This window comes from Rhinolophus sinicus, linkage group LG06 (genome assembly GCF_036562045.2).
Source record: "Rhinolophus sinicus isolate RSC01 linkage group LG06, ASM3656204v1, whole genome shotgun sequence".
Lineage (NCBI taxonomy): Eukaryota > Metazoa > Chordata > Mammalia > Chiroptera > Rhinolophidae > Rhinolophus > Rhinolophus sinicus.
This window is the reverse complement of record NC_133756.1, coordinates 157,548,603-157,573,912: the sequence shown is the minus strand read 5'-3', so window position 1 is coordinate 157,573,912 and position 25,310 is coordinate 157,548,603. Positions and strand designations below refer to the sequence as shown.

The window sequence follows — 25,310 nt, the reverse complement described above, 5'->3', positions numbered from 1 at the left end:
AGAGCTGGGTCACAGGCAGGTCAGAGGGCCATGGGGAGAGGGCCAGGGACCAAGGTTAAGAGGCTGCAGGAAGGGGCTGAAGCCCTGAAAAGCCTGCTAAGCACCTGAGTCCCTTGCCTGGAAAGGTATGAAGTGTGAGGGAGCAGATGCAGGCTGGAAACGAGATTTCACATCACCCATGTGTTAATTAGCTGGCTCCATTTTCACCCACAGCCTATTTTTACCTCTTTGCCACTTAGGTCTCATTCCATATTTTAACACACTCATGCCTTTTGATCATTACATCAGCTGTCCCCTACCTTCCTGGGAAAGGTAGGTGTGGAGGTGGAGGCTGTGGGACCTCACTCCGACCCAGCCTGACTTTCCGAGTGAACCCATGCCATTCCCACCTGGTCACGCCCACTCCATCCTGGATGCTCACTTCTCATGGCCTCTGGGGTGTTTGCAAGGGTGTCCAGAATCGAGCGCTTCCTTCCCAGCACCCTCCCCATCCCGAACTTGGCATTGGCAACACCCACTGGGCCCCAGGCACCTTAGGGCTCCACCCCTCTGGGCTCCTGGCTCCTTGGACCTTGGAATGTTAGGCTTGGGTCAGCTGTCCCTTCCTCTTCAGCTTCTGCCTCCAGACCTGGGGAGAGGGGTGGGTGGCCCTTGGTTGTTGTTGGGGGGAACATTCAACCCCTGAGGTCTGCAAGCAGGAGAACCCCAGGAGAAGAAGCAGCCACTCCAGGTCCCAAACAAGAAGGGGGTGCATCTAGCAAGGAACACAAGATGGGAGGGTTGGTGCCTGCCCCTACTCCGAGGATATTTGGTGGCTGGGAACCTCCCATCCAGGATCGCTCAGCTCCTGGGCCCCAGTGCAGTGGACTCCAAGAATTTCAAAATGCTCTTGGGCCCAGGAGGGAGGCCAAAGCTGCCCTAGCTGCCACACCCTGCTGTGCCCATTCTGCTGTCACCCATTCTGCCCTGCACCCATCCCAGCCTCTTGCTCTCACCCATCCCTTTCACCACTGCTTCTTGGGATCCAAATGGTTTCCACCATGGCCCCACCCCCACCTGAGTGGGGCTCAGGGCAGGGCGGGGACCTGACCACCCCCATCGCTCTCCTTGCCCCAAAGCCACCATGTTTCTCCTGTTGCGGTGTGTGTCCCCCGCCTCCTCTCTGCCTCTCCTCGGCCGCCTCGCTCCTCTGTGTGCCCTTGTCCACCCTGCAGCCTTCTTCACTCGTCTCCAACTAACCTTTCTTGGCCTCTCTCTCCCCCTCCTTCCTCCCATCTGCTCCTCACAGGGATGTCCCTGGGCCAGTGACGGGCCCCTGCGCCTCTCCCTCTGCCTCTCTGTGCACTTGTCTCTCTGTCTTTCTCTGTTCTGTGACCTCCAATAGCTTCAGTGGCGCTGACCATCTTTTCCCAGGCTGCTTTGCAGCTGCGCTGACGCTGTGGTGTGGCCAAAATAACTCCAACTTTCTCATACCTTCAGCAGTCAATCTCCGCTCTCTCCTCCTCTCCCCCTCTATTTTTAACCTGACTTTACCTCTCCAGCTATTTCAGTCTCCTCTTCCTCCCTGTGCCTGCCTGCGTAAGCACGTGTCCACGCGTGTGTGTTCGTGTGTGTGTCCGCACATGTGTGTCCATGTGTGTGCGTGCTCTGCTGTGGCCAAGCCCCTGGGATGGGCACCCATGTGTCCCCGGGCAGAGGGGGGTGTTTTCGTCTGGTCCAGGCAAGGCCGGGTTCTCACAGCAGGTGCGTCGTGTGTCTGATTCTCAGGGTGTCTGTCCCAGAGACTGCTCCCTGCTTTTTCTGTTTCAGTCTGTCCCACTTCACCAGCACACCTTGGCATGCCCAAATGTTTCCTCTCGTGATTGAAGTGTGTGCATCGCTGTATGCGTGCCATCTTGCTGCTCTGGTTGACTTGCCTTGTCCCCCGTGCCATTCTCCCCCTGTTCCCCTGGGTATCCGTTGGGCTTGTGTGCGTGTGTGTGTGTGTGTGTCGCACGCGAGTGTGTGTGCATGCATATGTGCACACATACCTTGCTGTTGGGTCCTGGTGTCTCTCCTCCAGGGCCTGGCATATTCCATGCATGTCTGTCTGTGCCTGCGAGGCCAACTGTGTGCTGGTGGCTGGTCCATACCGAGGCCCATGGCTTGTGTCCAGCCTGTGTGGTCTCCACGATTGGCTCTGGTACTCTGAAAGCTGTTGTACTGTGGCCTGTCCCAAGCCCCACACTGCCAGTCTCCCCATCTCCTCCTCGCTGCCTGCCCCCACCTCTCCTCCTCATGGGATGTTCCAGCCTGCTCCTTGGGCAGGCTTTTAGTGCCCCCTTCCTGAGTCCCAGCTGGACATAGCCTGGGTTCACCACCTCTGCCAGAGAGCCTGGCTCCCAGGGAACAGCATGAACAAGGCAGATGGAGTGTAGGCAGGGCAGGGTGGAAGGGTCCTATCCGGGGCTTCTCAGTATTGCCTGTGTTTTTGCCCTGGGCGAGAGCCTTCTCAAACATGCAGTCCTCAGAGTGGGAGAAGGGTGGGGACCGGGGAGCAAGAAGGTAACGACTTGCCCTATCCAATAGGTAGTTATTTAAATCTAAATGAGTTTAAGTTGCACAGAATTAAAAATTCAGTTCTCAGTTGCACTGGCCACATTTCAAATGCTCAGTTGCCACACGTGGATAACAGATATAGAACACTTCTGTCATCACAGAAAGTTCTACTGGGCAGAGCTGTGTGGACAGCTGTCCTGGCTTCACCTGGTCAGTCTCGTGTCTGAAGGGCACCTAAGTTCTCGCTGAGCCTGAACAAACAGGTGGGGCATCCAGAGAGGCATTCTGGGTGTGTTTGCAGAGGGTAATGATGCGGGGAGACAACCTGGAGCTCCCCCACGGAGCCTCCCCTCCCAGCAGGGGCACGGGGGCCTCTAGGGAGGCAGGCATGCTCAGACAGCACCATGCAAGCAGTGACTGGAGGATGCGGGGTTTTCTGGGGAACAGAAGGAGTGGGAGCACCCCCAAAATAGTACCCACAGGGACAGTCAAGGAGGATCACACTGGGGGTGGGGGAGACCAGGTCTCCCTGTGGACCAGAACACAGCTCCCACTGGCCGCAGGACACGGCAGCGGCTTGGGTCTCAGAGAACGTCCTGCCGCCACACAGGCCCATGGTGCCTAGCCCCGCCCCCCTCCAGCTACGCTCATTCGGACTCCCCCTGCCCCCAGGTTGCCTACAGGAGGGAAGGCAGTGAACACAGCCCCAGTGCCCAGCCAGACGCCTCACGATGAGTCGGACCGCCGGACCGAGCCGCATTCCTCCGTCTCAGACCTTGTCAACTCCCTCACCAGCGAGATGCTCATGGTGAGAAGGGCTGGCGGCCTGGGGCCCGCACGGGAGCTCGGCTGGGAAACCTGGGGCGGGGGCATGGGCATGTGTAGAAACTGGTGACATTGTAGGACTCATCCAGTCAGGCAAGGGAACCAGCATGGTGACTGTGTGAGCGAAGCCTGGGTTCTTTCCCCAGCTCTTTCACCAAAACAGCCTCTCTGTGCGTCAGTTTCCTCATTTTTCAAGTGGGAATAAGAATACCCATCTTCCTCCAGTGTCTTTCTGGGTTGAACAAGGGCCAAAGAAAACCTACTCATGTGAGAAATTTTTATGGTCCTAGAAGAAAACGCTAGTGGACAGAGGACTTGGGGCAGAAGGTGTGCCTTCTCTCTGAGTGGTTTCCAATTGAGTAGAGGTCTGAGGCAGCGCTTCCGGTGGAGCGAGTCTCATATCTCCATCCCAGGGATCTTCCCCAACCCTCATTGCTGGGGGCCAGTTAAGGCCCAAAAAGAACAGGAGAGGAGGAACCCCCTAGTCCTGATCATTATGAGGGGTTCTCCTGTCCACACCCAACCCCACTGGGATCCCAGCCTTGTGGTTCTGAGGCATTTTTTGCCAAGGCAGAGATTGTGGCTTTCACATAGCACCCCCTGGTGGTAGCAGTGGGTCACAGCTAATTGCCCCTCCTGTGCTTTCCAAAGGCTAGAGATTTGAATGCAGGAGTCAGTCCAAGGTTTGGCAGCGTGGAAGGCCCAGGAAGGCTTGGGGAGGGTGTGAGGGTGGGAACCTAGTGCCTGCCATGTGCCTACTGGACATGACCTGGGACAAGTCACTTCCTTTCCCTGGACTAGGACCCTCCTCCCCCTCCCATAGAGAGAAGGAAGATGCTGATGTCATTCAGTTCAGATTTCCCTTGCCCACTGCCTTGGCACCGCAGCCCCCACTCTCCCTGAGGCCTCCAGGGCCCCCAGGCCTCACCCTTTGCCATTTAGAGTTCTGCCTGACTAATCATCCATCCCCACTGCCCTTTTCTAGCCCAGCCCAGGGATCTTGTTAAAATGTAGATTCCCAGTCAGCAGGCCTGAGGTGGGCCCAAAGAGTGTGCATGTCTCTTGGATGCAGATTAGAGCATCAGATTTTCCCTGTTCCTGTTCTGGTCTCCCTTGGGTCTCCTCACCCCTTCCCTTCTCCCCGCCCACCGGTGGCGTGCCTGGCCCTCCACTGCCCTCCTGTCCATGCTCCCCCATGTAGATGGCCCAGCCATTGTCTCCCAGCCATTGTCGCCACAGTCTGTCCTGCCTCCCTGCAAGGCTCTTAGTCAGTTACAGCTTCCCGGTAGCTAGGTTCCCAAAAGGGACAGCCCTGTCCCAGCCCGCTTGCCTGCCCCTTGCTGGCCCTCGGTAGGGGCAGACAGCCACAGGCAGAGGAAGGCAGCGCAGGCTCAGAGGTGGACAGGCAGGGTTTAATTGCCCAGCCCTAGGCCAAAGCCAGGTCATTAGTGTCAATAGTGAAGATAAAGACGAGCAGGGCAAAGAAGGAAGAAGTAAACCGCTGTCTGGTCTCTACGCCCCAGACTGTGAGAAGTTGGGGGTCAGGAGGAGTCAGCTACCCACAGCTGGCCAGAGGAAGGGACTGAGGGGAGGGGTCAGAAAGGGGGCCGGGCCACACGGCATCTGAGCCGCCCGGTGCCATCTCCCAGGGCACTGCCCGAATGGTGTTTGATGCTTACTTCTACCAGAACTCAGGCAGCACCTCCCCCAGGGCATGATAGGGGTGGCCAGCCCAGTTGCCATGGAAACAGCTCCAGGAGCTGCCCCAGCTGCTTAATTAGGGCTCAGGGCTGTGGTTCTGGAAGGCTGGGAGCAGGCACAAAACCACTGCCTGCTTCCAGCGTGAAGCCCACTTGACCCACCCACCTTCCAGACTACCTTGATTGGGAGCCAAGAGCCAAGTGACCAGAGCATCCTCAGGTGGGTCTGGGGCCACCTGGACTCGTCACCAGGAACTCCACACCAAATTTTGGAGGAACAGGGAGGGGCAAGTGGTCTTTACAGGCTTCATGGCATCAGTGGCAGGGGCCAGGCTGCGGGACAGGACTATGGGAGGAACATGGCCTATTTAAGTGTCCCAGGACCCCTACAGATGCAGAAACTGAGTCTCAAAGGGAGTGGGCTGGTATGAGGAGAGGGAAGGCTCACCAGGGGAAAACTGCATCTGGGTAAGGAAGCCACACTTTCAGCGGGCCTGGGGTGGAGCTTGCAGGGTTGTCTGGATCCAGCTGAGGGGCAGGAGCTGGAGGGACCTTCTACTGTGAGAAAGATCGGGAAGGGCAGCTCAGTTCCCCTTCCAGCTCCAAGCGGGACCAGGGGTGTGTCTGGTGAAGCCCCAGACACTGGATCTGAATGTGAGAGTGAGGGCATCTGGAAGGGCACTCATGGCTGGCACTGACCTGGCTTCGAGCTCCCACTCTACTTATCACAGGCAACTTGATGCAAGTTAGTAATCTCTCTGTGCCCCAAACCAAATGGGAACACAGTCATGCCTGCCTCTTCGGGATGCTGTAGGGAGCGTGATGGCCAGGCACCCGGCACAGGGCAGGGCCAGACACGTGGCAGTTACTGTTATTTGTACGACTTGGATACTTCTCACCTGGGACAGGTGAGTCCTCACTGGCTTGGGGGGAAGTCCCAACGTTGCCCTGGGATGAGGACCTGCTTTAATGGAAAGACCGGGCTTTCAAGTCAGAGAGGATTCATATTGCTTTGCAATCTTGGGCGTGTGACTTAACCTCTCTGAGCCAGTCTCCTCAGCTAGAGTGGTGATAACTGCCTCGCCCGCTGTTGTCAGGATTCAGTAAGAAGGTGATGTAAGAGTCTTCTGCCATGGTAGGTGCACACTATACGTATTCTTATCATCTGTATTATTTAGTACTTGAGAGCCTGGGGCCACCTTTCCAGGAGAAAAGAGAGGGCACAGAGAAGACTCCTGTGGGGGAAGTGGGGAGAGAAAACAGGGGCCATCAATTTCATCTTAAATGTGGTACTGGGAGCCCCACCCCTGACTCTCATCCAATCACCTGAGGAGCTTTTACTAAACGGATGCCTGGGCCACATGGACCCCCAGGCTCCTGGGTGGCACCCAAGTGGCTGAGGCTGAGCAGGATTCTAAAAACCTCCCCAGATATTCCCAATGAGCAGCCACAGCTGAGAAGATGTGGCTGGGAGACCCTCCCCCCAATTACTTACTAGTATGTCAAAGTCGGCCTAGGAATGGGACTTGCGTGCCACCCTCCACATGTCCATCAGTTGCTGGGTCAGCCCAAGTGCCACCCATGGGGGAGGGGCTGAATTCGGTGTAGGCCTCCCTTCCCATGGTCCTCAGGCCTGTGGCGCAGTACTGTCACCTGAGGCTCCTTTGAAACAACTCTGCTGCCTGCCTCCCCACCCCACCTCCAGGTCTCTCCAGCCCCATCATCAGCCTCCAGCCCCAGGTCTCTCCAGGCTCCAGCCCCAGGTCTCTCCAGGCTCATCCGACAGGGTCTGGGAGTCCGTGTTTTCAGTCTCTGCTTACACAAATAGACGTTGCTCCTGAAAACTTGACTCTCTCATTTTGTAAATCACATCATCCTCAAAACCCCAGAGAGTCACTTTCCAAAGAAATATCGTGGTGAAGTCTTTGGAGATGTGAACAATCTCCCTCATTTCTTTGGTAGCCCAAGTTTTTGTGTTGGTGTATTTCACAAAATATTCAAAAACGTCCTGCAGGGCTGTGGGAGGGCGGAAAACTGGAGGCGGCCGCTGGGGACCCAGGGCATGCCAGTAGAGCAGTGATGAGGGGAGGCAAAGGCAGCCTGTGTCAGAGCAGAGGGGGTGGCAGACCCAGGGCATCCAGAGGCTGGGGAGAGGGGTGTACACGGCCTTGGGGTTCAGACAGGGGCTGCCCTGGCTCTGCCCTTCCTCCCTGTGTGACCCTATCCAAGGCACTTGCCCTCTGCCTGAGCATCCTCCAGGGTGTGAATGTGGGACGGGCCCCACCCGCCCCACATGGTGACCAGAGGGAGCGTGCAGCCCTCTGCAGCTGGACTGGCCTCAGGCACAGGGGGCCTTCTAGCTGTGCTGGGCTGTAGAGGAGACTTTGTGGAAGCAGAATCCTCCCCAACGCAGCGGACCTCTCCCCCGCCCCCAGCTCTCCCCAGGCTCCGAGGAGGACGAGGCTCACGAGGGCTGCAGCCGAGAGAATCTGGGCCGGATCCAGTTCAGTGTCGGCTACAACTTCCAGGAGTCCACGCTCACCGTGAAGATCATGAAGGCCCAGGAGCTGCCGGCCAAGGACTTCAGTGGCACCAGCGACCCCTTTGTCAAGATCTACCTGCTGCCAGATAAGAAGCACAAGCTGGAGACCAAGGTGAAGAGGAAGAACCTGAACCCCCACTGGAATGAGACTTTCCTCTTCGAAGGTGAGGCCCCCGCCCACCCACAGCCCCTCTTCCCCTCCACAATCCCCGCACGCAACCACACACGTATACATGTGACCCCAGGCACACGTGCACGTGCAGGGCTGTACACAGACACAAACACACACACACGTGCACTCGCACACACCCACGCAGCATGTGTCTTGCCCAATTAACCTGATGCATTTTGTGTCTAGCTGGGATTAGGTTATAGATCAAGTGGAACTGGCATCACAGCCAAAGGCTGAGGAGGAAAGCTGGGCCACCATGGGGACTTCAGCTCAAACACAGGATTCATCCTGAGGAAGGAAGGGAGGCACCCACAGGATCGAGAAATGGAGCATCTGGAGTGGCCCGAGTGTAGTAGTTAAGAGCACAGCTATAGCCCAGGCTGCCTGAGTTTGGATCCCAGCTCTGGTGGTTACTAGTTGTGTGACCTGGGGCAAGTTTCTGAACCTCTCTGTGCCTTGGATTCAAATCAGCAAATTATAAAAGCACAACAGTGCCTGGTATGCAGAAAACACTCTACTATATGTTAAAAACATTCATCTGTTCCCAGTCTCTGGCCCCCTGCCCCCACCCGGGATAGGCCCCTCCAGATGCACAGGAAATGTCCTCTCTCCTGCAGGCCCTTGTTTATCTCTTATCTCTGAGGATTCACAGTAACCAGGAAGCTGGTATGTGATCAGGGAGCAATTTCTGTCCCAGGCTCTTTGGGTGCCCAGACCCTACTCCCCACTTAGAGGAGCCATAAACCTTTCCCAACCCCCATTCAACCAGTGAGAACAAAACCTTCTTCTCCAGAACCTTCAGTATGCCCCACGGACTTTTCCATCTGGTGTCCCAGCCATCTGGCACTCCACCCCTTCCGCAAAGTGGCAGCCAGCTCATCCACTAAATAAATCATTGGAGGTGAGCTAGTGGGTGCTTGTATGTTTCTGAACCCTCCTCTTCTCCAGGTTAGTGTGGGGTCAGTTTAGAGATGGCACAGCCAGCAAAAGGCTCAGCTGTCTGGAGGTGTTTGAAGCTAGTTGGCAGGTCAAGGTTTATGGGCAGAGCCCCAATCCACCGGTCCGTTCTGCAGACATTTACCTAGCATTAACTCTGAGCAGGGCACTCTCCTGGGGATTGGGGGTACAGAAAGAATTGTGGCCATCAAGCATTCCTGTATAAAGGAGGATGTAAATGTGTAGATAATGAAGGCACATGCTGCCAACACATCACAGGTGTTGCAGGAACCCAGTATGAGCTCCCTTTGGTGTTGCTGAAGAACATTTCCCAGAAGAGGGGCCATTCAAGATGGGTTGTGATGGATGAATAGGAGTTTGCCAGATAGGAGACTGCCTCCTCTGGTGTGGAAGAGAGTTAATTCAGGTGCAGGGACCTCTGGGAACCTCCGACATTTCCAGTACACTTGTCTTCGTGCACTTCACCTGAATAGATGCCAAGGGTCTTCTGGGTAAGTTCCCTGGGGGACTCCAAGATGAGCAAGACATAGCCCCCCTCAATATGAGGAAAGGGCCCTGAAGGAATTCAGAGGCTAGGGGTTCCGAGGACATAGGATTTCCTCTTCTATTGTACCTGCCCCTGTCAGAGGCTTCTCTGTGTTTCTAGCGTCTCTGGAATCCTCCAGAGCTCTTCATCTTCTCTTATCAGTCAGGCTAAGGTGTTAAGTGTCCTGTCTTCTTCCTGGATCTGACCCGCCAGGCCTCCAGGCTGGTCTGCGTCCTCTGTACCTCCCAGGCTGGCCCCTCCTCCAATGGAGCCTCCCAAGGTCCAATGACTCCAGCTTCAGACCTTCCCCTGGTTCCTAGTACCTTTTCCTTCCCATCCAAGCTCCTGGCCCAGCTGTCCTTCAGGCCTAACATCCCAGTCCACCCAGCACACTCCTGCTGCTCCATCAGGCCGTTTCACTGGCACTCACTCATTTGGTCAGTTATTGATTCACTTAACAAATATTTATCGAGTGCCTACTACGTGCCAGAAACAGTGTTAGACTCTGGGATCCGGTGATTGAATACAGAAATACCTTCCTGGAAATCCTAGCCTAGTGAGAGAGTCAGAATCAAGGAAACAGACAGATAAATCTCTATTACAGCCTGGGATATGAGCTGGGAAAGGAACGTGCTTGAGTGTAGAACAGGGAATCCGACCCCATCACGGATGTCTGGAAAGAAAGCGGACATGGGGTGTGGTCAGGTCAGCTTGTGCTGCCGAGGCAGAAAAAAATCAGGGTGCTGAAAGGCCAGGAAGAAGCCTGGTGTGGCCGGAGCCGTCATTGAGTGAAGAGTGGAGGACAGCGGGCCAAGCTGTGGAAGGAGGGAGGCACACACTTTTATTCTAAGTGCACTGGGAGCCACTGAAAGGCTCTAAGCAGGAGTATCATGATGTGATTTCTATTTTTAAAAGCTCACTCTGGCTGCTATGTTGAGAATGGACAGTAGGAAGAAGTGAGCAAACGGAGAGTGCTGTTTGGAGACTCTTGTGACTCTAGGCAAGAGGTGCCAGTGACTTGGATGACGGAGGGGACAGTGGAGAAGGGGACAGCTGTGGGACCTGTTGAGGAAGGATAGACAGACCAGCTGATCATTGGAAGGAGGCGAAGGGGTAGCATGTCCACTCCTTCTGTGCCTTTACCTTTTCCCTCCACCCTGAGTCCTCCTGGGGCTTCCTTTCTGGCAGCCGTGGCCATCACAGGCAGAGCCACTTGCCCAGACTTGCCAGCACGACTAGCAGTGGCAGGGCTGCCGAGAGAGCAGGGGGCCAGGGCCCGGCCACCGAGACGGACACATGACGAATGAGTGAATGAATGGTCCCACCTCTGCTCTTGATTAGCTGTGGGACTTTGGGCAAGTGATTTAAGCCGTGTAGGCCTCAGTCTCCTCATCTGTACAAAGGACAAGATACTGTCCACCTCAGAGAATTGTTGAGAGACACACAGATGAGATAATGACAGTTCTTGCTAAGGCTTCAGGAAGGTCTGAATTCAGGTGTGGCGTGTTGTGCCTGGGGCGGTGGCAGTGGGAAGACACCACCCATAGTCCTTCTCGTCCCTGCTCGTCTTGGGCCTTCCTACCTGGAACCTTCGCCCTGCCTGGGCCTCATGCGGGCCCTTGGCCCCACTCTTCACCTGCACTGTCTGTCCCCCAGGTTTCCCCTACGAGAAGGTGGTGCAGAGGGTCCTCTACCTCCAGGTCCTGGACTATGACCGCTTCAGCCGCAACGACCCCATTGGGGAGGTGTCCATCCCCCTCAACAAGGTGGACCTGACCCAGATGCAGACCTTCTGGAAGGATCTGAAGCCATGCAGCGATGGGAGTGTAAGGCCCCAGCTGAGGGCCCTGGCTGGGGGCTGGCAGGTCAGGGCTGGCAGATCCAGTCCTAGACACCCCTCAACCTTAGGAAGGCCAAGAGTGCTGTGGGGAGTGGGTACAGATGGGCGGCCCCAATGGAGCTTTTCCCACCAGCGGTCTCAGTGCTGAGGCTTGGCACCTGGGGGGACTTGCTTGAGCTGTGATAAAGAAGCTGGGCTCTGTTCAGGGAGTAGGGGGGTATGGGAGCTCTATGGGGGGGGCGGCACACAGACCTGCCAGATGAGGGGAGAGCAAGTGTTGACAGAAGTGGCAGAGAGAGAAGGCAGTGAGCACCCAGGTCAGGATGGAGGGGGCCTGGGGCAGGGGGCCCCCCCAGAAACCATTCCCCCCGCCTAGTCTCCACGCCCCTCCTAGTTTCCCTTCGAGGGGGGGTGAGGGGAGCAGCCCTCGTGGCCCAGCCTCAGCCCTCCCCTGGTCCCTCCCTCCCAGGGGAGCCGAGGGGAGCTGCTCTTGTCTCTCTGCTACAACCCCTCTGCCAACTCCATCATCGTGAACATCATCAAAGCCCGGAACCTCAAAGCCATGGATATCGGGGGCACGTCAGGTACTGGGGCTTCTCGAGGCAGAGGGCAGGTGGGCCAGGGAGATAGGGACACGGGAATCATGCTGGATGTCCACTTTGTGCCCGTCACTCCTGTTCCCCATGCCCCACCTCCGGCCTCATCTCCTCTACCCTAAAGCCTTGGGTGGGCCCCTTTGGAGCAGCGTCTGAGTCAGCGTCATCTTGGACTCTGTCCTTCCCACAATCAGGAAGAAGGGGACACTGTGGTGGGAGACCTGACTTCAACCCCAGTTCGATACTACTTGTCTGTGACCTCGGGTGAGACCGGGCCTCTGTGGGGCTCGGTTTCCTTGTTCACGTTCATAGGAGGGCACAAGGTGATGCTAAGGTCCCTTCCAGCTCTTGCACTTGCTGATCCCCCAGGCCCCCTCATTCTCGCTTGGGGCTTTCCTGGCTCCCTGCAGAAAGCACACAGCTCCTCCTGCCCCAGCTTCCACACCTGGAGAGAAAAGGGGATCGGGGGAGCTCTGACCTTTCCCCTCCTCCTTCCCAGACCCCTACGTGAAGGTGTGGCTGATGTACAAGGACAAGCGAGTGGAGAAGAAGAAGACAGTGACCATGAAGAGGAACCTGAACCCCATCTTCAACGAGTCCTTTGCCTTCGATATCCCCACGGAGAAGTTGAGGGAGACGACCATCATCATCACCGTCATGGACAAGGACAGACTCAGCCGCAACGATGTCATCGGCAAGGTAGGGGCAAGGCAGGTGGGGTGACGCGCCAGCTGGCGCCCAGCAAGGGTCTGTCCTTACGAGCAGCAGCGGGCAGCAGCGGGCGTCGTGGCCGAGCGCAGGGCTGGACAGCCAGAGAGATAGGGTCAGGCCCTTCCCCTCTCTGGACCTGTTTCATCTGAAAATGAAGGGATTGGGTGGGATCCCCCCTAAGTGCCATACTGTGGATTAGTCAGCAGAGGGCAGACTGCTGGCAGGGCAGGGGGAGAAGTAAGCGGGAGGAAGAAGGGCCCTGGATCTCAAAAAGGGAGTTTTCTGGACAAGACCCTCGGGATAAGGACCTTGGGAGCAACATCACCCACGGTCCCATCTGCAGACGGTGAGCTACTGGGAGTGGGGAAGGGGGTGGGGGGCAGTGTTGAGAGCTGCAGTCAGACTCCCAAGACCCAGTTTTGCTTTCCACCTCATCTGCTGCTAAATGGCTGTGTGTCCTTGGGCAAGTCACTTGCCTCTTTGAGTTTCAGTGTTCTCATTTGTAAAATGGAGCTACTAATACTGACCCTACAGCACTTCACAGGGTGGTGTAAGAATTGCCTGAGATATGTTGGATGTTCTTGTAGAAAGTGACCTCTCCTTGTCATACATTAGCCAAAAACATCTATGCCTGGCCTTGAGTTTTTCCAGGATGTGCTTCTGTGACATAAACCCTTCCATTTTTCTACGTTGAAATGTCTATTCCCGTGTTTATTTATGTTTTAGTGTTGACAGTGTGGGCTTGGCAGTCAGTTTGCCAGAGTCCAGGTCCCAGCCCTACCTCTTAATAGCCATAACCTTTTGGAGCCTCATTTCCTCCTCTTGAAATGAGTAAGACTGTCCCAACCTCACAGTGTGTGGGGAGGATTCAATAACACAGGTGAAATGCTTAGCACAGTACTTGGAATGTATATGTTAGTTACTGTTAGAATAAAAGTTATTTTTGAAACCTCCCTACTAAGGGCCTGGGTATCCATTCAGACATGGAGTTTTGACCAGTGTAGGAAGCCAGTGATCAAAGCAGGTGGAGGGGAAGGGTAGATGCCAGGAGCAAGCTAGGCATTGCCCTGTGTGGGGGAAACAAGACAGGGTCCCCACCGGGAAGGGGGCCAAGGTGGAGGCAACCCTAAGACAGATGGGAATGGAGAACTTATCTATTGGGACTGAGGGAAGTAGCTGCCTCAAGGAGCAGAGCTGGCCCCGTCTGCTAACCTAGTGAGGCTCAGGGAACGTGGCTGGCTGCCCTGTGGTCCCAGGCGAGACAGTTCTCCAGGATGGCATCACCCATACCCAGTGGGACCATGTGTTCTAAGTGCGGCTGGGGCTTGCTGAGCCCCCTCCTTGACCAGCGCAGGCCAATGGCCATGTAACTGTATCTATTGCTAAGCTCTTCTGTAGCTTAGCCTTTTGGAGTTGGGCGTTCCTTACATACCTTTTGAAACAGGCCTACCTTCTGTTGGCTGAAGCAAGGCAGAGGTGAGTTTGTTCTGATTTTGGCCTGGGTAGCTCAGAGAGCCCTATGCTCTTAGCCAGCCACCAGTCACAAGGCTGGGAGGTCATGTGCGCACCCCCACTCCCGACACTGTGCAGTCCCTACCTAACATAGAGGCTGGCAGGATCGGGTTGGTCGTGTAGAGTCCAAAGACCGGGATTTAAATCCCTCTGCACCACTTATAAATTCTGTGACTGTAGGTAAGGTTCTTAACTCTCTGCACTTTCATTTCTCTGTCTCTAAAATGGGGATAAGACACCTGCCTCCCAGGTCAAGATGTGATGATTTATGTGTATAGAGGCCCTAGCTAAGTGCTTACATGTAGTAAGTGCTCAGGAGGTAGGAGCCACTGCAATTAAGGAAAGACAGTCCCCAACAGGTAGGGCAGGGAAGGGCGTGGTAGTGAACTGCCCCCCCACCACCACCTTCAAACACCCCCCCCCGCCCCGCCCCCTGCAAAACAGGTCAGGAGTCTAATTCAGAAGGCCCAGGCCTGCCCGGGCCCCAGAGGGAGGCACAACAAGGAAACTAGGTTAGGCTGGCAAGGGGAGGGAGGAGACGGCCCCTGCGGGGTAGGTTGTCACTGCATGCAAAGGCCCCTTGGCCCCCATGATCACAAGTGAGGGTGTCATTGTGGAGATGGAGTGTCACCCCCTGGTGGGAGCAGGGGACAATGCCTCAGAGAGTGCCACTAATGCTGTCCTCTTCCCTCTCTCCCCAGATCTACCTGTCCTGGAAGAGCGGGCCCGGGGAGGTGAAACACTGGAAGGACATGATTGCCCGTCCCCGGCAGCCTGTGGCCCAGTGGCACCAGCTGAAGGCCTGAGTGGGGCCACGGGAGGCCCAGGGGACCAAGGGCCCTGGTCCCCATCATGCCCTCACCACTTTATGCACACGCCCGGCTTGGCCCCCCTGCCATGGATGAGGGGAGGACCCTGACGGCTTGGCCAGGGAAGGGGTCCCAGGAATCATTTGGGCCCCATTTCTAGGAAGTACCAGCCCCATCCTCCACCAGTCCAACTCCAGGGGAGGGGCTCTGGGAGCCATTTTCCTGCTTTGCCCCTTTCCTTCCTGACTTGCTGATACTAAAGAAGTGGGGAAAAGCGTGAGAGCCAGACAGGCAGATCCCTCCAGAGGCCCGCCAGGTGGACACGGTCCCCGTTTTCTTTAAGGCAGTGCCTGGAGTGGAGAGAGGCCGCCCCCTCCACAGCCCCCGGTTCTGGGCCTAGGAGAGAGGAGGCCGAGGCATTTGGCCCTGGCCTGGCCAGGAGAGGCCCGTCCCAGGGCAGTTTCAGGTGCCGGCTGGCCCCTGAATGCCAAGGATAGTATATAGCCCCTCTGGGGTCCTGGAGCCGCAGCCCTGTGTACTTGTGTTGTGCCCACAGTGTGCATGTGTGTGTGTGTATGGGGTGAGGCGCTCGCTCCCCGTCCCCCTGGCGCCAGCAGTGCTGAAGACTACACTATGCAGAGAGGGCAGCATTCCATGAAGTGAAGCCGGGCTGGTGGCCCAGAGAGGACAATGCACTGAGCCAGGGTGGGGGAGAGGACAGGCGGGGGAGGGGTGAGTAGGGCAGGGATGGGGCAGGGTGGGGTGGGAAAGAGGGCTGAGAGCTGGGCTGCCTCCTGCCATTTCCCCCCATGGGACTCTTAGCCCTCACCCACCCCCCCAGGGTCCCTCTCTGCCTCCAGTTCTTCTCCAGTAGCTCCTTCCCCAGCAATTTCATCTCTTGGACATTGTTCCATACCTTTTAGGCACCTACTGTGTGCATCACACTCCACGAGGAGTCACCTGCTCCCTTCCTTCTCGGGCTCCCAAGCCCCCACTAGGTCTTTCCCCTAACACCCTCATCCTTCCCAGATCTCATATCCCAGCCATGTTGGCAATATTCTCCATGATTCCCAGCTTCCTCCTCCTTCCTTCTCTCTCACTGTGCAGACCTCCCTCCCCGCACACACCCCTCCACCCTCCATGCTCACAGACCTTCCCTTTTATTCCCTGTTGTGGTCTCTGATCTTGCATCATGCGACCTTCTGCAGGAATGTCTTCTCACCGTCCGCATTTCTCTGGGTCCCTCAGAGCAGCTCCTTCTGTCCCTCTCAGTTAAGGCCGAGGAAGCAGGGAAAATGCCAGGATTCTGAGTTCTGGCGTTGCCCCACACAAAGAAGTTGTGGTCTCTCCGCCTTGGCTGCTGTAGACTCTAGAATTGGCTTCCCCTTGGAGACAGCAGATTTCAGGATGATCCGTTTAAGCCTGCTCATCCCCACGCGAGCCCTGGTATTGATACAAGACAGCTGGTGACAGCCTTGATTCCCGAGGTCCGAGAGCCTGGGCCTGACATTCCGACACACACCGCCAGGTGGCGCCGGGAGACCGCAGTCTGTGACCGCGGCCTCGGACCCCAGTTCTACCCCAGATGGAGTTGACACCCCAGGAAAGAGACCCTGGTCCCCATTTACAGAGCATGGCAAAAGCATAGGCATTTAGGAACCGTTTTCCTTCAGTAGGCTTCTCCTTTGAGCTGAGCATTCTGCTCTATACAGTAGCCAGGTCACATTTTTGCCCATATCAAAATTTTCTTACATTGAATCTCACACTTCCGCCCCCAGCCTTCCCGTAGGATCCGGAAGAATATCACACAAAGTAGGTGAATTATTTTGTAGAGTGAAGAGTGCTAATGTACAGCAAACAGTCACCCACATTCCTTGTAAATCCAAATTTTTCTCTATTGTAGCTTTGCTTAAAATGGGGGTCTGCCCCAACTGCACCGTACTTATTGGGTGGTCTGGGGACCAGCCCCAGGCGGGGACAGGAGGGCTGAGAATCTGGAAGCTGTGGGGGAAGCGAAGAGAGGGTGATGTCTCAAGAAGCAGAGGGGACCCTCTTCCTCTCCACCTCGCGGGAGGCGGGCGGTTGAGCGAGCCGATCCAGGCCCCCTGCCTACTGCAGAGCCCCCAGGGATTGAACCGATTTGTAAAGAGTGGGCGGGGTAACTGCGTCCCTTATTTTCTCCGAGCCCCGGGACTCTTAGCCAATCATATGCAGAGCATCTCCAGGCAGTCTGTTCCCAGTCTGATCCCACCCAGGCACATTGGTGTAACCCTCCTACAGTTCCTCAGCCCTCAGATGCGCACCCGGGACACGGGGGAGGGGCAGCAAGTGGTGGACCGAGGGCCGGGTGGGCTGGCACGGGAGGAGGCGGGTGGTGAGGGCGGGGGGGAGGTCTAGGCCTAAAGGAGAACAGGGAATGGGGGAACTTGAGGGTGGGGGAGGGCACCGGAGCCCTGCCACCATCCCAGGACCTTGGGCAAATCACCCATACTTCGGGGCCTCAGTTTCCCCATCTGTAAAATGATGGTAATAATACTTCACCTACCTCATAGGGGAGGTTGTGAGGCCGCCGTCACCTGACCTAGGGGTCAAGGCAGGAGAACTGAAGGTGCTACCCGCGAGCAAAGTATTATTACTGTACCCTGAAAGCAAGGCCCACTTGCCCCTCCCCCAACAGAGCCTCCAGGGATAGCCAAGGCCGGCCTGGGCCTATCTGTCTCTTCTCCACTGTGTCCCAGGTCCCTTCATGAGCTCATGAGCGTCACCTGCAGTCTTTGTGGGCGCCCTAGACTTAGTTGTTATCTCGTTCATGTATCCTTTCTTGTGACCATCTCCCCGGAACTGCTGTACAAATTCCACCTACCCCGGGACCCCGCACCTGCCCACCGGCGCCAGACGCCAGGAAAACAGCCACAAAAAAGCCAAGGGGGGGTCTCAGAGCCCCCAGCCTGGCTGGGACCCCAGGGGTGGGGGTTGATGGCCATTGTTTGTATTGTGTTTGAGTCCTTGAGCGCAAGTGTTTTATAAAAAAACAACAACAAAAAAACCCACTGTCGCAAAAAAAATTTGCAGCAAAGAGAAATGAAGAAAAACTGAAGAAAAAAAAAGGAAAAAAGAACCATACAAAAATTTTCCACCATATGCACCCCCTAAGCCAGCAAGATTTCCTCTTTGCAAAATCATATTTTTGTGGGAATGGGCCCTGCTTTTTGTGGCGAGGCCCATTCTGATTAATAAAGGATCGTGGAAAAGTAGGGCCTTGGCTGTTTCCTCTGTGGGTCCCAGCCCTCCTTCACCTCCCAGGGGAAGCAGCAGTCGGGTGAGGGGAGCCTGGGGCAGAATCTCCCTTCAGTTTGTCACCCTGGAGATTTGTCTTCACTGGTAATGAGGTCCTTCCAGCCTGTCCTCAGATCTAGAATATAAACCCACCAGCTACCCAGAAAGCAAAGGAGCAGCCCCACCTCCCGGATCAGGCCTGAAGCAAGGCTTGTTGGGAGTGGAATCTCTTTGAGGTCTGAGGGGTACCCCTGTAGTTCACCCACACTAACATCCCCTCCCTCAGTACCCAGGGGACCCTCCCCACCCTCCAAGGCAGGTCAGACAAATCAAAGGGGGACCCTCCACTACCCATCACTACCTGAACTATGGCTGGGCCACTGTGGTTACAGGTCAGCGTCTCCCCTTCCTTCCTGGTCCCTGCAGAGCTCTGGCTCTGTTGGCTGGGCCTGTGGCTTCTCTATACCCTTTTTGGGTTTAATCCTGTAGGATTAGAAAACTCTCTCCAACTAAGAAGAGCCCATGGCCAGACCCAGCCTGAGGGAACTGAGCCCCAGTGTCTTTCCTTCTCCAGCAACTGTGGCCTCGGATGAGCTTTTTCCTTCTTCCGGCCTCAGTTCCCTCAGACTGCAAAGGAGCAATAACCATTCCAGCCCCTCTCCCTCCCTTCCCACACACCACCAGGAGAAGCCGAGGCCTGGCAGCTCTCAGGGTACTTCAGAAGGAAGGTGCTACCTCTGTTACAGGCACAAAGGCAACAAGTGCCCCTCCGTTGTCACGTGTCACCTGCTGGCTCCGGCCCCACTCGAGTGAGGGAGGCCAGCGCACCTCCTGCTCCCCAGCACCTGGCCGGTAGCTGCCTCCTGGAGCTGCACTAAGTACCCCCACCTGAAGCTGCCCATCCTCCCCCTTCCTGCCCCATCAATTTCTGCCAACCTTGTTTAAAGTTCTGGTTAAAAGGCAGTTATTTCTTTTGTCTGCTGATCTCTGTCCCAGAGATTGGAGAGAGCCCCAGGCTCAGGTAAGTATTCTCAAGAAGAATGCCCCTTGCCAGAACCTCTGTTCAGGCTTTCTCTGGGAAAATGGCTCTGGAAATCTCGGCTTGAAAGCAGGGACAGCTCAGCCTGGCAGAAGTGGCAGCCCCTTGCCACGGGCTTGGGGCCTTCTCCTGGACTTTTTGCCTCGTTCTTCTGCCTTTACTTCATTGGGTCTCTCTTCATCCAGGACTACACTGAGAAATGTGCCCCTCTCTCCCTGTGCCTGAAACCACTGCCCTCTGGTGTTCACTTTCTCCTGCAAGTCCCTCCTGGATTCCACTGCTTTCTGGAAGGCCATCCTGGGCTATGTCCTGCTCTCCTCTCCCTCCCCCACAAAGACACCCAGAAGGACAATGCTTGAACACGCTGTATGCCCCAGCCCGTAGCTCCCTTGACCATCTGTGTCCCTTAAAATGCCCCCCTCCTGTGTTTGTGTCCTGTGTGTATATGTTGTGTCTCGTTTAGATTGTGAGCCCCCCTGGGCAGGGACACCTGTATGAATACATGTTCTGTGTGGCACACCTGGGTGTGCTAATAAATGTCCATCCTCAGAACAAGAGTACCCAGGCGTCTTGAGGAAGCTTTGGGACAGATGGCTGAGCAAGCCCATGCAGTGGCTTTGGAGGCAGGGAGGTGCTTCTGGGCAGGGGCTCCGGTTCCCCAGCACCCTGTTCTTACTTTCCCAAGCCCCTGAGGGTGGGCAGGAAGAGGGAGGTGGCCGTAATAAAGCTAGGCAAGGATCCAATCCCCACCTCCCATCTCTGCTGCTCTGCTCGCCAGGAAGCCTGTCACAGGGCTCCAGGAGGGAGGAAGAGCAGGTTACAACCACTACACCCAGACCTGACTGCCAGCCAAGGACAGGGTGACCTCACTCGGTGTGGGTCCAGCACTGGGTTAGGCCTCCTACTCATACTATGGGCAAGTCTCCGTCCCTGGCCTGTTTCTTGCCCTGCCCTGTGCTCCGGTCCCCACTGCCTGCCTTCCAGTTCTGATCTGCTGACTGCCTTGGCCTCTGCCCTGCATGTCTGGCACAAACATAACTCTTCCAGAGCTCTTCTGCCCGACTCCCCCATGGCCCTAACCCTGCTGACTACCCCCACACAACTGAAGGAACAGCATTGTTACAAATGCCCATCCAAAATTGGCTCCCCTAGTCCCTGCCCCCCAAAGCCAAGTGAGAAGTCACAGGCAGTTAAGTGGGGGGTGGGCTAGGACTCCTAATCCAGCACGCTCTTCATCACCAAGGGGAGCTATGAGGCCCAGCTGTCCCTGGCAAGAGCCCCTTTTCTACCCTGATCTCCCCCATATCCGCATGGAGACAGAGTCCCTCAATATTGCTCTCAAGTCAGGGATCAGCTCCACTTTAAGCAAACTCTGTAACTTCCAGAAGGAACTGGCTCCTGATGGTGGAGAGCAAGCGCGTGTCTTTGGCAAAGCCCGGGACCAGGTGTCAGGATGGCCTGGGGGGCTCATCGTGGGCCTTTGTCTGACCTAGAGTACTCAGGCAAATGCAGCAAGGGAAGAGGATTAGCAAAACAGACCAGAGAGAGGCAGGACACCTGGGCTGGCAGTGCCAGCAGTTATTCCAGGGTCACCATGGTTCCACCTGCACCACCAACCCCCTCCATCTGAGATTTGCACGCAGGGAAGGTGGGCAAACACGAGGTTGCATGGAATCCTCAGTTGCAACATCAGATCTAAATAAATCCAACTCCACGTGTGCAAATGGAGAAACCGAGGCTCAGGCCATGACTTATTCAAGGTCAGTTCGTCATTAACAGAACTAGGACTGGAACCCATACCTTCTGATTCCAGGACCAGGAGTATTTCCCCATGCCATGACATGAGTCACGGAGTCACAGGAGTCTCTGGCCTGCTGCCACTCCTGTCCCACCCGAGTGAGCTGAGATCTCAGTTCCTTCCTCCAAGTTCCCAGAACCCAGGAAGGCCCACTGGCCCTGATGGAGCTATGACAGGGGGAGCATGGGCACCTGAGGAGCCCTGAGAGAGACAAAGTCTGCAGCGACCCCAGGCCCCTCTTCCTCCTAAAGAAGGACACTGCCTCCAATATTCCCCATCCACCAGCTCTTTCTGTCCATTTGAAGGCCTTCTCTCTCACTTGCAAGCTAATGGCTCCAGACCATCCCCAGCCTCCTCCTAACCCAGGCTCAGCCCAATGGCCAGCAGAGCTGATGGGCCAGGCTTGACCTTTGGGTCTTGTATGACATCAGTCCTGTTGCCATGGTAATGGTGGCCTGGCAGCATCGTCTCAGGGGAGATGAGCCTCTAGGCCTGAGACTTTACAATTTTCTTCCTTTCTTTAAATATTTGATTTCCCCCCCCTAAACAATGAGGGGGAAAAGTAATCCTATAACTGAATAAAAAGAGATGAAGAGACAGAAGAAAACAGAATAAGCAAGGAAAGAATAGAGTTACAGAGGGGAAGGAGGGGGGTCAGCACCTGTGAAGAAATACAGACAGTTCAGCCCAGCTTGAGGGAGATTCAAAAACATATTAAGAGTCAGGGACCTGAGAATTAAGCTGGAGAAGACCAAGGAAGTAGGGTGCAGTGGGAGGCTGGGAAGCAGAGAGGAAGATACAGCAAGACCTGAGACCAGCTTTGAGCAGCCAAAGCCATTTGTGACTGAGGACAAGTGCTTGTTCCCCAGACAGAACCTAACAGTTGGCTGAGCCAGTTTAATGCAGAGTTGGGGCACATGGACAGAGGGCAGCGCCAGAGGGAGCCCAGGGTCCCCACAGCAATGGGACCCAGTGCTCCCAGGGCTTATAAATAAACAGGCATGTGGGAAATGCACATTCTTTCTCCAAGAAATGTAATTTATGTTTACAGCTCAGTTTTTTTCTTCCTAAAGAAAACACTACCATGTGGGGCGACTGCCCCTGACAGTGTCCCTGAATGGCCCTGGCCCTGGCCCCCTCCTCCCATTATTGCTTGGATGGGAAAGATCTGGCTCTGGGAATTGCAGAGCGAGGCTCCACTCCTCACCCCCTTGAGGCGATCCCTGGTGACGGAGTAGAGGCACACAGTGCTCGTCCCATGCCCCATGCCCTGCCAGCCACCCTGACTGTGCCCATTTAAGGGAATGGAGAGTGCAGGCAGTGGGAGAGGCACTGGGGCAGCCTCCCAGAGCAGAGAGTCTCTCTCTTCAGTGCAGGAGGCCTAGAGGCACAGTGGCTTCTTTTCAAAATTGACAGTTGGAAGTTCAGGTTATGGGGAAGGGCAGCAGAGCCTTTCCCAGCAAGATTCCAGGCACAAGCTGGGAGACGAGAACTGAATCAAAGACAGGAGATCCTGCCTCCTGAGCCCCCTTTCCCCTCACAAATTTTAGGGCGCCTGGGGAGGGAGGTATGTATGATGAGCCCCGAAGGGGTAAGGGCAGCTGCGGTGTTAGGGCCTTAATCCGTTTCTCACTTCTGTCCTGGGCACCGGCCTCTCCAAGCCCCTACTCCTGGGCCAGGCCCTCATTCAAGAGCAGTCCTGCTTCCCACCGGCATGCAGTCCACCCAGAGGTAGCAGCTCCTGCACCAGAAAAGGTGGGTCTAGGATATCCAAACTCCAGGAGGAGGGAGGCTGGTGGGCATCCTAGGCATCCCGGCCCAGCCAAGGTGATGATTCCGCAGACAGTGGTGACCCTGGTTCCAAAGGGAAGCTGGCACCACTACTGTGCTGTCAGTGATGCTATCAGGGACAGGACAGAGATACAGGGAACTGGATAGAGCCAGGACTTCTTGATCTGATGACTGCCCAGAGACCATCCAGGAGGCAGTCTTCTTACTACCCAAGAATGTCTGAAGATGGCCCCCAGGACTGCCTATCCTCTGCAGCTCACCCAAAGTCGCCCCTCCTCTGCCCACCGCTTCCAAAGACCTTCCCAGAGCACCTCCTCGCAGAGTGGCCGGAGCCCATCACCCAGAGCACAGGCTCAGGTGCCCAGTCCTGGAGCGGCATCCAGGGCGCGGAGGCTGCCCCCGGGGGGCCCCAGAGCCTTGGAACCACCGCCCCCTATGAGCAGGTCTTCTTCCTCCTCGTCCTCAAAGGCCCGGGCCCGGCGCCGAGGTGGAGGCCGGGGGATGGGCTCGTCGCGCTCCGCCATGCGCTCGACGGCGCCCTCGCCCACGAGGAAGACAGTGTCTGCGACACGCGGGGGACCAGTAACCGGGTTGTGGTCGTAGGAGAAGACGCGCAGGGAGCGCAGCGGGTGCAGGTCCGGAAAGCCGCCCAGGCGGTTGCGGTCCATGTCGAGAATGTGCAGGCGGCCCATGCGCAGCAGCGCGGGCGGGAACACCTCGAAGCGGTTGCCGTAGAGCCAGAGGCCACGCAGGCCCGTCATGCGCGGCAGCTCGGCGGGCAGCGCGCGCAGCCGGTTGTCGCCCATCTGTAGCGACTGCAGCGCCACCAGGCGCAGCAGCGGCCGCGGGAAGCGCCGCAGGAAGTTGCCCTCGATCCAGAGGCAGCGCAGGCTCTGCAGCTGTGAGAAGTCGTTGGGCAGCGCCAGCAGCCGGTTGCCGCCCAGGTAGAGGCGAGTGAGGCGCGGCAGGCGACATAGGCCGTCGGGCAGGCGCTCGAGTTTGTTGAAGTCGAGTGCCAGGATGCGCAGCTCACGCAGCTCCTCGATCTCCTCCGGCAGCTCACGCAGCCCCGTGCCGCTCACGTACAGTTTCTCCAGGCGGCTCAGCGCGCAAACGGCGCTGGGCAGCCGCCGTAACCGCTTCCCGCTCAGCTCCAGCTGCTGCTCGCCGTGGCGCAGCTGCTCCTCCGCGTCCGACGGCAGCTCGTCCAGAGTGGACTCGGCGATGCCCATGGTCACCGGCCCCAGCCGGGGCCGCCGGGGCCGCCGCCGCCGTCCGGCATCGCTCCGACCTGGCGGCCCCCTGGTCTCCCCGACGGGGCCGAGGCCTCGCCGGCTCCGGGGCCCCCCGCCCCGGCCTGCCCCTGCGCCGGGAGGGGGGCCGTGCGGGGCCGGGAGGAGGCGCCCGCTTGGAGCCCGGCCGCCGCTCTCCGCTGCCCTTCCTCGGGCCTCCCCCAGCTCCCTCCGCCGGTGGCCGACTGGATCGGTTTTGCGCTGACTCGCAACTAAGCGACCCGTCGCCCTGGCAACCCCCGACGCGCGTGCGGCTGCCAATGAGGCGGAGGGAGGGAGGAGCGGGGCGGGGCCAAGGTGCTACCGGTGCGGGGTCCGGGCGCCCAGGCCCGCTTTGCGTCCGCCCAACCGACCCGCCCTGGAGCCAGCGCGAACCAAAAGAACCTAAGGTCCGCTCTTCACAAGCCAGGCTCTGTGCCACCACAGACCCGACGTTAGATGCTGTCCACACTTCAGTCACAACGAGCCGTTTCGGTGTGCTGTCGTATGCTCCCAGAGTGGCAAGTCCAAGAAGGGACCGAGGACGGAGAAAACGCTGGCCCGCGACCCCGGACTCTGGACACGTGGGTCTCGAGGAGGGACTGAGGGTTGTGGTCACTGCCGGCCACTTACGTCCAGCGGCATGCGACCAGTCTTCCCGCTAGAATCACTTCAGGATTGTAACTCGGAACATTGTTACTTTCTGGCCCATTTCAGGGTGGGTCACATCGGAGGATGTTCAGAGACTCGGGGCTTGGCTCCGGTCCCGCTGCCTGCCCCGGACACCCTCATTGACCAACAGGTTCCTCGTTAGTGTACTCACACCCCTATCTCCTGCTGTGTCCCTCCTGCTGTGTCCCTCCTGCTATGCTCAAAATCTGTGTGCCTGCGGTGGACAGAGGATTGGGACACGTGAGCGCCTTTGAGCAGCACCAACGCTGACCACTTGCATTCTGTGACTCTTCCTGTTGCGCATGCTCCCGCCAACAGCCCAGCCCTGTGACCCTGCCTTCTCCCCTCCCATTCAGAGCCCTCCTGCCAAAGCTCCTGGCAGAAATACTGGCTCCCATGTATTGCCAGCTTGACGTGTGCCCAGCACTACTGAGAGTATTGCATTGAATTCTTGCGACATCCCTATGAGGTAGGTACCCTCGCTACACCACTTTTAAAGATGGAGAAATGGAGGCTCTGAGAGGTTTGGCTTGAGTGGGTGACTTGCCCAAGTTTACCCCGCTGGTTGATGAATGGCTAGGATTTGAAACTAGGGAGTGCGACTCTCCAGCCTGTGCTCTTAGCCATATACCATGCCAATAAGTGGAAATAATGATGACTCCACCTCCAGCAATGAATTTTCTCATAATGGAGCCGCTAACTCTCATGCCAGAACTATGAGGAAGGCATCATTAG

General features: G+C 56.8%; 2 protein-coding genes across 7 annotated transcripts in view; one reads left to right on the top strand and one right to left on the bottom strand.

The window, feature by feature from the left end:
- SYT7 (synaptotagmin 7) overlaps window positions 1-19,600 on the top strand; it is a 62,838-nt gene extending 43,238 nt beyond the window's left edge. For all 6 annotated transcript variants that reach the window (XM_074336468.1, XM_074336469.1, XM_074336470.1 and 3 more), the window contains 6 exons: window positions 3,211-3,346; window positions 7,499-7,769; window positions 10,917-11,086; window positions 11,570-11,684; window positions 12,196-12,395; window positions 14,621-19,600. In XM_074336468.1, the coding sequence (XP_074192569.1) occupies window positions 3,211-3,346; window positions 7,499-7,769; window positions 10,917-11,086; window positions 11,570-11,684; window positions 12,196-12,395; window positions 14,621-14,725 (997 nt within the window). In that variant the 3' untranslated portion in view covers window positions 14,726-19,600. The remainder of the gene's footprint in view (window positions 1-3,210; window positions 3,347-7,498; window positions 7,770-10,916; window positions 11,087-11,569; window positions 11,685-12,195; window positions 12,396-14,620) is intronic.
- Window positions 19,601-21,858: 2,258 nt separating this feature from the next.
- LRRC10B (leucine rich repeat containing 10B) lies at window positions 21,859-24,685 on the bottom strand. Its single transcript, XM_019753981.2, has one exon. The coding sequence runs from the start codon at window positions 23,862-23,864 to the stop codon at window positions 22,986-22,988; it is 879 nt and encodes a 292-aa protein (XP_019609540.1). The 5' UTR covers window positions 23,865-24,685; the 3' UTR covers window positions 21,859-22,985.
- Between the last annotated feature and the right edge of the window lie 625 nt (window positions 24,686-25,310).

What these genes read in the sequence shown, in the direction of transcription:
- LRRC10B (XM_019753981.2), bottom strand. Translation starts at nt 23,864, where the DNA reads ATGGGCATCGCCGAGTCCACTCTGGACGAGCTGCCGTCGGACGCGGAG.